The sequence below is a fragment of the Mchenga conophoros genome, linkage group LG10 (assembly GCF_057382185.1).
Source record: "Mchenga conophoros isolate Kocher_MC1m ecotype Shallow Benthic linkage group LG10, M_conophoros_male_GT1.1, whole genome shotgun sequence".
NCBI classification, from domain to species: Eukaryota; Metazoa; Chordata; class Actinopteri; order Cichliformes; family Cichlidae; genus Mchenga; species Mchenga conophoros.
The window spans coordinates 36,269,943-36,281,902 of record NC_140535.1 but is presented as its reverse complement, the minus strand read 5'-3'; the positions used below and the strand labels follow the sequence as shown (position 1 = coordinate 36,281,902).

Below are 11,960 nucleotides of genomic sequence, written 5' to 3'. Positions count from 1 at the left end.
CTGGTCTCTCCTCGTCCCCGTGAGATCAACCTGCTCCCAGCTGAAGCTTTTCATCATTTATTCACACAATATTATTGATATTAGAATGAAACATCTCCAAGACTTAACTTTACAGGGGACCAAATGAAACTGGACAAATCCAATAAAACATGAATCACAGAGTTTTACAGTAATGCAGTAAAATCAGAAAAATCTGTCATTTAAAATCACAGTGAAACCTCTCAGGCGTGCGGGAGGATTTCCTGTTTTTATGCTTTATTTATGGGACAATAGAACAACAAAAAGAAGAAAATGTTTGTTTGTCCATCAGATGAATCGTGTTTGAAGATTTCTGAATAAAAATGTTTTGTTGTTGTTGTGGATGCTAAAAGTGAGAACAGACCAATCAGAGCGCAGCGTTTGACCACCTCAGTTTATTTACAGAAACACTTTGAACACGATGCAGAAGAAAAGTCCAAACACACTCTCGCCCTCACACAGTTACACACGAGCATGCAGCATAGTCCAGTTACTACAGTACAGAACAATATCCATCATAGAGCGAGCTGACAGGATGTGACGGAGCGCCAACATGGTGGGCGATGGAGGAGGAGGAGCTTCAGACTGAACCTTCACCAGCACACAGTGACGGGCCGAGAACACTCAGATACAGAGACTCGTTTATCATTTTCATTTATAATTGATTTAATTATGCAAAACATCTGCAGTTTGGTTTGAAACTGAAGTTCAACTAAAATGTTTTTGATCCATAAAATCAAACCGAAGCTAATCAAACGTCAAAGAAGGACCAGAGAGCGCGGCTGGCACGCCTCGTCCTCAGTCAGACTTCAAGAAGTGTTTTAAGACAACGAAGAGGAGTCAGCTGATTGGTTCCTCTCTGGATTCAAAGAGCAGTCTGTAACCCCGGCAACCACAGGAACAATAAGTATTGTCCGCCGGTTGCCGAGGGTTGGCTGCAGGTTGGCGGGAGTTCCCAGTTAAATATGATGCCGTGGAGCTCCTGTAAGCTGCAGGAGCCTTAGAACAGCCTTAGTTTCTCAGGCCTGTCGCGCTTTTTCAGGTTTCACTGCTGTTTGGTGACCTGCCGGCCAATCAGGGATGCTCATTTTCCCAGGTGGTCTCTGACTGTGGGACTGAGGCCTGAAACTCACCAGGCTTTTCACTCTTCTGTGGCTGCACCATCACTTCTTTAAATCAACAGTCCCCAACCCACGGGCCTCGGACCGGTACCGGTCCGTGAGTCGTTTGGTGCCGGGCCGCCAGAGTTGAGGCTCAGGTGTGAAATGTTTGGTTTTCAGGGTTTTTATCGGTTTTCAGCGTTATTTTGTTATCTTTTTTATCGTTTACTCGGTTTTCCTGGGTCCTTTCACGTGTCCATCCATTCATCCATTCACTTCCGCTTATCCTTTTAAGGGTCGCGGGGGGCGCTGGAGCCTACCCCAGCTGTCATAGGGCGAGAGGCAGGGTACACCTTTCACGTTTGTTATGAATAAATCTTTTTTCGGTACCGGTACTAGTTTTATTTTGTTGTGTTTATCCGTGCCACCTTAAAGGCCAGTCTGTGAAAATATTGTCGGGCATAAACTGGTCTGTGGTGCAAAAAAGGTTGGAGACCTCTGCTTTAAATGATAATAAACTGTGATGTGCTGCTTCAGTTCCTGTGTGATGGTTTATTTCCCTGGACCAGAGTTAGACCAGCATGAAGACAGAAAGCTCAGTGAGATATTTAATGCGCTCTTTGACGTTTACTGGAAACAATATGTAAAAAAAAAGACCTTTATAAACTTAAATCAGCCTTCAGCAGCAGAGAGGGCTGTTAGCGCTCGTGGTTGGTTTTGTTTTGGGGTGCCTCAGCGCGCGTTGTGGGCGGGCTGCCATCAAGCTTCATCATTAGTCTATAAAACTGCCCCGGCTCAAACCTGTCCTTGTCTGAGTTGTTAGACTGATTATTCCGATGTTTCATGGGAAATGCGGTCTGTTAGCATCATTAGCTTTACTGTCACCATTACCTGTAAGCCACAAGCTAACATGTTAGCTGATTAAAACCCCTTTAGCTTGTGGCTAGAAGAGCTAAGCGTGGCTAACAGTCTCCCAGGTGTCTGAAGCGACCTCCTCCTTCCTGTTGTCTCAGGTGAGGCTTCAAAACAGGAACCTCTGACCTGTGAGCATCTTTAGCCTGAAGACGTTCAGCTGAAGAAGCAGGAAGTCCCTGCTTTGGATTGGATCGTTCAGATAAACATGGAGAGGCCACGCCCACTGAGCATCCAGTAGAAACACAGGAGAAACATCATAGCAGTGTTCCTATAATAACACGTGAAATCTACTCTAAGATGAATTTTTCAGTTTCAAGCATAAACACCAAAAGAGTTCTAAAAAATGACATCTCAGATATTTGTGGGGACGTTTGTGCGTCCACCAGTATTTTCACCACTAATAAATACTTTCAAGTGTCGTCAAAGGTCAAAGTGGAGGTGCTGCTTTTAGAAAACACAGACTATTGTAGAAAACAGCCATTCACGCTGGAGGTGCCATTCAGAGTCCCCACGGTGGTCACGCTCAGTCTGAGGAGGCTGAAGGACAGGGAAAGGTTTTTGTCTCCAAAACTGAAATCTGAATAAAATCAAAGGTCAGAGCAGCTTAAATACGTTTCACAACGCTTTCTGCTCTTTGTGTGTTTTCATTCAGCTGGTTGGAGTTAAAGGCCACCTTTGACCTGCGGATACATGTGCACACTGCTAGCCGGGATCACAGCACACCTGTGCAGTTCTAGCTCCGCCTCTTTACAAATATGATCTCAGATTTTTGAACACGTTGACGGCCCGGTCATTTCCCCAGCTGTTTCTAGCAGCGAATGGGACACAGTATGACAAGAGGTGTAATGCTCCGCCTCAGCGTGGCCCCGCCCATCCCCCGACACCCCGACCTTTGACTCAGTATTCAGCCTCCTCAGCTCCGAGCGTTTCTGAGACGGGATGCCGAATGGCACAGAGATGTCAATAAATTAAAGGGCAGCAGTGCTGTGGCAAACACATTCAGCAGCAGCTGAGGAACTCAACACTCAACAAAATAATAAAGCTAATAGTGCACAATGTGTTCTCTACAGGCGGACTCGCACAACGCTAGCACTGGAAGTCTGATCCGAACATTAAAAAGCTTGTAAATATACAAATGCAGTATATCGAGAATAATAATCATAATCATGTCATCGTCATAATAAGAATCTGATTGTACAAAGTTCTACATTCTCCCGACGGTAAAAAGCTGCTTAAAGCCTCTGAGACAAACACAACGGCTCAAAAATCGCAGAATATCAAAGGTGGCACCGCCGGCATTTTGTTAGCTCGCGGCTAGCAGACACCATTGCTCCGGGTCAGGAATGCTAACAAAGCTAACGAGTCCGAGTCAAGTCACCGGAGGGCAGGACCGCGGGCCGACAGCAGCGAACGTCAAAACGCCACGGAGGCTGAAGCCGAAACACAAAACACAAAGTCAGTTCCAGCATGCAGAAAATCACAAATCTGTACAGAAACACTGAAGAGGAAGAAACACAAGCCCTCCCTGCAGAACTCCAGCCAAACATCCAACCGTTTTACACCACCGCAAAGAAAATCCACCAAAAATGGCGCCGACTCAGAGACTCTGAGCCGGCAGGTCGATAACTAAAGCCACGATCCAAGATGCAGGTAAAGTTTAAGTTATTAAGTTAGTCCATAATTAAGGCTTCTAAAAACCAACGACAGGAAGAAAAGAACCACACGGAGATATGAGGTTTCACACCGCGACCACGCCACCAACAGACCAACAGGGGGCAGTCTGAGTTCCTGCAGTACGGAGGCCCAGAAGAGTCAAAAAGCACCATGTGAAACGGCAGCTCACGTTCACATCCAACCCTCACAATGGTTTATGTTTACTCATCTAGTATTAAAGTACTGCAGTACTCTATAGGCAGTATATATGGATGTTTCACCATCAGTCTGAGTCACTTTTTCTCTGTTGTACTGGTTTGTGATTGGCTGAAGCAACACATCAGTGCTGATGTACAGTCACTACAAGTTCCATAGATCGGCGTCGTGTTCGTTAACTGAATCAAATCAAACGTCTGCATGTTTGTGTTTATGTACATTTATTATTGCTTAAAATACTCCCAGCCCAGCCAGTAACTGCATTGGGATGTTTCTGCTGTTAAGCGTCTGAAATCTATAGCTCAGTAACTGTTGTTACAGTCCCGAGTGTGACTGTAACAACTCACTATATTTGTGTCACTATGATGGGCAGTGATGTTTGTCACTTCTGGGACTCCGTACTTTCCTGTAAACACTGGAGACTGATGATGATTCTGATTGGCTGTCTGAGCATCGAGGAGGTTTAGAATGTGTAAAAAACATCAAAGAGGAGTTTGTTCGTGCGTGTGTAGGGGTGTGTGTGTGAGACTGTGTGTGTGTGTGAGACTGTGTGTGTGTGAGAGACTGTGTGTGTGTGTGAGACTGTGTGTGTGTGTGAGACTGTGTGTTTGTGTGAGACTGTGTGTGTGTGTGAGACTGTGTGTGTGTGTGAGACTGTGTGTGTGTGAGAGACTGTGTGTGTGTGTGAGACTGTGTGTGTGTGTGAGACTGTGTGTTTGTGTGAGACTGTGTGTGTGTGTGAGACTGTGTGTGTGTGTGACTGTGTGTGTGTGTGAGACTGTGTGTGTGTGAGAGACTGTGTGTGTGTGTTTGACTGTGTATCTGTGTGAGACTGTGTGTCTGTGTGTGTATCTGTGTGTGTGTGTGTGTATCTGTGTGTGTGTGTCTGTGTATCTGTGTGTGACTGTGTGTCTGTGTGTGTATCTGTGTGTGTGTGTGAGAGACTGTGTGTGTGTGAGAGACTGTGTGTGTGTGTTTGACTGTGTATCTGTGTGAGACTGTGTGTGTGTGAGACTGTGTGTGTGTGTGAGACTGTGTGTGTGTGAGAGACTGTGTGTGTGTGTTTGACTGTGTATCTGTGTGAGACTGTGTGTCTGTGTGTGTATCTGTGTGTGTGTGTGTGTATCTGTGTGTGTGTGTCTGTGTATCTGTGTGTGACTGTGTGTCTGTGTGTGTATCTGTGTGTGTGTGTGAGAGACTGTGTGTGTGTGAGAGACTGTGTGTGTGTGTTTGACTGTGTATCTGTGTGAGACTGTGTGTGTGTGTGTGTATCTGTGTGTGTGTGTGTGTGTCTGTGTGTGTGTGTTTGACTGTGTATCTGTGTGAGACTGTGTGTCTGTGTGTGTATCTGTGTGTGTATCTGTGTGTGTCTGTGTGTGTGTGTGTGTCTGTGTGTGTGTGTGTGTGTGTGTGTGTGTATCTGTGTGTATCTGTGTGTGTCTGTGTATGACTGTGTGTCTGTGTGTGTGTGTGTGTGTGTGTGTCTGTTCCTGTCTAGCTATCTTTGTGAGGACCGAAATCTGCATTCTGCTATACTTGTGAGAACCAACGGTCACTTGTGAGGACACACTCACACACACTCACACACTCACAGTCCTCACAAGTTTGAAGCCTTTCTGAGGCTCAAAATGTGGTTTTAGTGTCAGGGTTACAATTAGGTTATGGTTAAGTTTAGGGTTAGGCATTTTTAATGGTTAGGGTCAGGGGCTAGGGAAACCATGGTTTATAATGGAGCACTGTAACAAAAAAATAATTTCCCCCAGGGATCAACAAAGTATTCTGATTCTGATGTCAATGAAGGTCCTCACTAAGATAGCTGGACAGGCTTGTGTGTGTGTGTGTGTTCCTTATTCCTTTCTTGGTTTCTTTTGTTTTTGTTTTAGTCCCTTGACTCCTTTCTTCCTTCCCTACTTCCTTGTTCCCTCACAGGTAAGGGGCAGCTCCTAAATCTGAATCTTGTAAACTCAGTGTGAACAGCAAAGTTTGTGCTGCTAATGATGCTCTGAGCGGAGAGCAGGCAGGTAGATACACGCCTCGTTAAGGCCTTCCTCATTAGGATATGTGGTGGCGGTGGCTGTGGGGGAGGGGTGGGGCTGATCTGAGCAGAGGTGTGGCTGTTCATGGAAGATCACAGGTCAGAGGGTGGTGGAAGCTTCTAGAGCTCTCCAAGCCCGATGGAAGCAGATGAGTGTTCCTGTGCAGCGCGCACAGTTTAAATAAAGTTTCTCCATTAGACAACGTCATCGTGAAGGCCACGAGCTGCTTTAGCCGCTAACCAGTTTAAAACGATCCATGTGTGAGCTCTGGGTCACCCGAGGGTTTAGCTGAATAACTGGGCTTCACCATGTTTCTAACATGCTAGTTTAAGAGCTGTGCCATTAGTATATATGTATAAACTCTGGAAGCATACGAGGCAAATACGGTAAACAAAGGCTTAAAGTTGTAAAAACATAAAACAAAAAAGGGGGAATGAGATGCTTTTTAAAATTAATAACTATGAAGAAGAGTTTTATTTCTGATGTACGGGAAGAAAAAAGTGTTTTTATTAATATATTTTTTACTGTAATCAGATAATCCTGATTTTCCAGGTTTATATTATATAATTGGTCTGTTTGCTGTTGTCAGTGTGGCTCAGCTCGAGTCTCAGTCACGAGTTCATTTATCTAAATAATCTGTAGCGACCAAAGCAGCTCTTGATCATAGTATTATATCACATTACATCTATATAATATATGTTTTTGTTCCTTTATGTAAATATCTGTAGTTTCAGGAAAGCTTGTATCTCCCACACGTCTAAAGGCGAGGCTCGTACTTCCTGTTTAACATCTAAAGGTAACCAACGCGTGAACGCGAACACTATAAAAGCTAAGTCTGTGCAGCCAACGGGTCAGTAGATCCGTGAGAAACGTAACAAGGAGCAAAAATGAAAGCTGGAAACTTTTTCTACGTCTACACTCGATCAGCTACAACACGTCATGTAGATGGAGGCAACACTGGGCTGTTTGGGTGGAGCCATGCTAACAGTTTCCCCCTGCTTCCAGTGTTTGTGCTAAACTAGGCTAACCACATGCTGGGTGAAGCTAACACACAGTAGTGACATGTTCTGTCCACAGGGGGAGCTGTGGTGTGCAGGTGTTGGTCCTGTTAAACATCTGAAGGTTTGAACCTCCTGAACTCGAACAAACTGGAGATACAAGGTTTCCAAACATTATTACAATCTGATTGGCTGATCACAAGGGGGCGTGGCGGAAGCAAAGTCCAAACAAGCTGAGAAGAGGAAGCTGATTGGTTGGTTGGTAATGCAGTTCACTTGTTGGAGTGAAGCTTTCTGGCCCCGTCGTCTCCTCTCCAAACTCCTCAAACAAAATCCTGAATGGTTGGTGTCAGAGGCCCGGCCTGCTGTCAATCAAACTGCTGTCACGGCGACGGTGGCCCCATCAAAGATCCACTCACTCTGGAAGTTAGCTGGAGACGAAACCAAACGTGTTTGTGAGCGACTGAATCAACAATGTCTGACAACACAGACGATTCAACCTGCTGAACAGTGACGAGTCCACGACACGCATTTTACCTGCATCACGTCACAGCAGCAAAGACACACAAAGACACACTCGGACCAGCCCCCCACCCTGAAAGGTAACGCTGTAGTTACAGTCGAATCTGCTGATCTGAAGACAGCAGCAGATGTAATCAGCTGAGTAAATCAGTAAAAACACGTCAAGAAACACCTGGACGTGTCAAACACCCTGAAAATCACAGTGAGCGATGATGCAGCCTCTCGTTCATGTTACTGACGCCTTCAGGCTCCTGATCAGATGATGGATCTCAGACCATCACTGACCCCCCGCCAGCCCGGTCACGCTCTACAGGCAGCATCTTCACAGCTTCTCCAGACCCTTTCACGTCAGTCACATGTGCTCAGGGTGGACCTGCCAAGTCTGCTGTTCTATGGCTCCGCCTCCCAGGCAGTGAGCACAGGGCCTATAGAGGATGTCGGGCCTTCAGGCCATCCTCATGAAGTCTGGTTGTTTGGTCAGAGATGTTCACACCAGCGGCCAGCTGGAGGTCAGGGTACATCGTAGGTGGTGGAGGGCGACTGTGTGCGCCCGGCCGAACTAGTGGGTGAGGCCACTGACCAGGATGTCAAGTGTACCAGGGGCATGCAGCTAAACTTGTCATACCAGCGGCCTGCTGGAGGTCATCCTCGTTCGGTTCTGATACCGGCCCTGATGATGGCCTCCTATGGCCGGAGTCTCCTCCATGCTCTGCAGACTGTGCTGGGAGACACACAAACCTTCTGACACTGGCACGTATTGATTTGCTGGAGGAGTTGGACTGCCTGTGCTAGTTGATTTCATGAACGTCAGAGCAGCTGAAACTGATTAACAGTCTCTCTACTACTGAACTAATCAGAGGTTTAACCGACTGGCTGCTCTGATTTAAAAGTGTCCCTTTCAGTTTTCCTGAGCAGTGTGTGGTGGATGCTTGTCGTGGTTTGGGGTCATTTTGCTGTTCACAGCAGACCTGCTGAGCCTCTGTGCGGTCCTCCTGTCCTCAGCACACCGACTGTGGATCAGCACCTGGTGTGAACCCTCGACTGCACTTTTTCCACTCGAGTGGACAGTCTGTACGAGGGCACTGCTGCTGAGGTCTGATGCATCAGTAACAGCGGCAGGTTCGTTGGTTCCTGGGTTTTGTCTCTCAGGAACGACAGTCTGGCTCAGATTCAGTCTGCAAACACGAGTGGGGCTAAAATAAGCAGCTCCACCTCCACCCAGATTCATTTATCATCGACATGAAGCAGAGCGAAGGCGTGATGCAGAAACAGCTTCACAGCGTTTCATATGAGGGATGATTCAGCACCAACCACCTGCAGTGAATGTGTCGTTGGTAAAAAGAGCAAATATACTAAGCATGGAGAAAACTGGTGTTGACAAAGTGCTGAGGAATATACACGTGCATGACTTCACTGATGTCTGCTGAGGATCAGATTCACCGATCCTGCCTCTCTTCACACGTTTTCTCCGTGCAGCTCGTTATCATGCTGGTTTTTCCCAGCTGCCCCAAACGCCCCGCTGCCCTTTGACCTGCTCTTACTTGCTCAGCGTGGAGGGGGAGCCTGAGCGGTGGAAGTGCACGATCTGCCACTTCCCGTCGCGGCGGTGCCACACCCTGGTCTCCTCCGATTGGGCGGTGCGAGGCGTCCCGTTGGAGTCGATGTACTGCGTCACCCTGACGTATGCGATGCAGGCGGCCTCGTCGCCCACCAGGTGGATGTGAGGGTTCAGGATGGTGGTGTGCACCGGTTTGCTGTTCTTGGACCACACTGCAGACACAGACGGACAGGTGAACATGGTCAGGTGACCTCTGAGAGTTTTTTTACAAAGCAAGGTGTAACAGGAAGTCTGCTTCAGCTCACAGTTTTCAAAGTAAAAGCGGTGGAAGTCCAGGCCTTCGACCAGATTCCCCAACGCCTCGGGCTCGAACGCCGTCACAGCCGGGTCGCACATTTTACTGCAGGGAGAAAATCGTTTACTGAGACGAGTCAGAGACACGTTTAACAGGGAGCAAGTGAAAAAAACCATCCACACGCACAACACGCACACGCACAACACGCACACGCACAACACGCACACGCACAACACGCACAACACGATCCTGTCGGAGCTCTGACCCCCGTCTCTGTGAACCTTCAAGCCCGGATCAGCAGCCCAAACTTTCATTGTTTTATAGCTTTTATTCTTTATTGATCACTCATAGATGAAATATCTGTCACTTTGAAACACCTGCAGGACACTTTGTTACACATATTAGCATAAATGTGTTTCCTGCTTTGATTTCTTTTGTTTTCTTAGGATGGGAGTTTTTCCGTCCCACTGTCGCTAAAGTGCTTGCTCATATGATTGTTGGGTTTTTCTCTGTATGTATTGCTGTAGGGTCTACCTTACAATATAAAGCACCTTGAGGCGACTGTTGTTGCGATTATAAAACTTTAACGGTTCAATCAACACACAGAAAAACAGATTTTATTGGCGAGCCAATCATCAAAGATGTCTGAAATTAGAAAACAGGAAGTATCAGTTCATTAAACGGGGCGCCTTCAACATCACGGCCAGGCGGATCGTTTGGGCCAGTTTGGAGATTCAGGCCGAGCCACAGTTAAATACATCGATGTGATGTTTACAGCGACGCCGACGTCACCAAAGCGCTCTGTGAGCAGGAGAGCGAGCGTGACTGAAGTGTTTGTAACATTTGGGGAAAAGCTGAGCGTGGGTCAGAAGACGATTCGTTTGTATTGTTGGGTTAAAGGATGCTGATTCGCTCTCAGCGTTTAAAGACTGGCCACTGATCAGGACGTCTGATTGGCTAGTTTCAATCACTGATTTATTTCTGCTGGCACCAGCTTCAGAGAGGAGCGAGGGCAGCGTCAGGAGATGTTCCAGATGTTTCCATCAGAAGCACTGATTCACCTGCCCAAAGGTACGTTAAAGGGTGACTCCGCCCTCTGTGAGGCTCACTCGTGTCAGGGATTTCTCAACGCTTTGATGGTTTTATTCAAAAACAAACAAACAAACATTCCTTCTGCCCGAGCGTGCTCAGTGCTGGTTACATACGTGTAGCTCTCAAAGTCTCCGTTGCTGATGGCCTCGATGAGCTGCTCAGTGACTTTAATGATGTCCTGTTTCCTCCCTGAAACACACACATGCACACGCACGCACATGCACACGCGCACACACACACACGCACGCACGCACGCACACACATGCACACGCACACACGCACGCACACACGCACGCACGCACGCACATGCACACACACACACACACACACACAGGTTAGTGCTGGTTCAGCAGCGTCTCGGCTCACTCGCTGTGTGTCTGTGCGTCCTCACCTCGGGTGTCTTCGTCCTCGATGGTGGTGTTTGTGCTCTCAGAGGATTCCTGCAGAGGAAGAAGAGTCAGTGTGGGCGGAGTCCCATCTAACCACACCCACCATAGTTTCCACTTTGCTGTTTCCGTCTGTTTCCAGTGTGTTTGAAGAGTGATTACCGTTTACAGGGACGTTTAAACTGAGACTCTTATTTTCTTATTCTTCAGCGAGCTTTACAGTTTTTGCTCCTCTCGTTTGTGTGGATGGGTTAATTGATTACTCTAAATTATAGGTGTGAATGTAAGTGCGAATGGTTGTCTGTCTCTGTGTGTGAGCCCTGCAACAGACTGGCGACGGACGGATGAATGGATGGACGGACGGACAGATGAATGGACGGATGGATGAATGGATGGACGGATGAATGGATGGATGGATGGACGGACAGATGAATGGACGGATGGATGAATGGATGGACAGATGGATGAATGGATGGACGGACGGACAGATGGATGGATGAATGGATGGACGGATGGACGGACGGACGAATGGATGGATGGATGGACGGACGGACAGATGAATGGACGGATGGATGAATGGATGAATGGACGGACGGATGGAAGGCTGAATGGATGGACGGACGGATGAATGGATGGACGGACAGATGGATGAATGGATGGACGGATGAATGGATGGATGAATGGATGGATGGACGGACGGACGGACGAATGGATGGACGGATGAATGGACGGACAGACGGATGGATGAATGGATGGACAGATGAATAGATGGACGGACGGACGGATGAATGGATGGATGGATGGACGGACGGATGAATGGACGGACAGACGGATGAATGGACGGACAGACGGATGGATGGATAAATGGATGGACGGATGGATGAATGGACAGACGGACGGATGAAAGGATGGATGGATGGATGGACGGACGGATGAATGGACGGACAGATGGATGGATGGATAAATGGATGGACGGATGGATGAATGGACAGACGGACGGATGGATGGATGGATGGATGGATGGACGGATGAATGGACGGACAGATGGATGGATGGATAAATGGATGGACGGATGGATGAATGGACAGACGGACGGATGAAAGGATGGATGGATGGATGGACGGACGGATGAATGGATGGATGGACGGATGAATGGACGGACAGACGGATG

The 11,960-nt window shown here is 47.5% G+C and overlaps 1 protein-coding gene across 2 annotated transcripts in view; it reads right to left on the bottom strand.

The window, feature by feature from the left end:
- Positions 1–393: 393 nt before the first annotated feature.
- The window catches only part of camk2a (calcium/calmodulin-dependent protein kinase II alpha), a 39,087-nt gene continuing 27,520 nt past the window's right edge, over positions 394–11,960 (bottom strand). Inside the window, exons 14-18 of one of the 2 annotated variants that reach the window (XM_085290051.1) lie at positions 10,795–10,843; positions 10,517–10,592; positions 9,322–9,416; positions 9,000–9,228; positions 394–7,367 (exon numbers count right to left, since the gene is read on the bottom strand). In XM_085290051.1, the coding sequence (XP_085146177.1) occupies positions 7,364–7,367; positions 9,000–9,228; positions 9,322–9,416; positions 10,517–10,592; positions 10,795–10,843 (453 nt within the window). In that variant the 3' untranslated portion in view covers positions 394–7,363. Of the gene's footprint in view, positions 7,368–8,995; positions 9,229–9,321; positions 9,417–10,516; positions 10,593–10,794; positions 10,844–11,960 lie in introns of those variants that run through there. The other variant, XM_085290052.1, reaches the window with a different exon arrangement.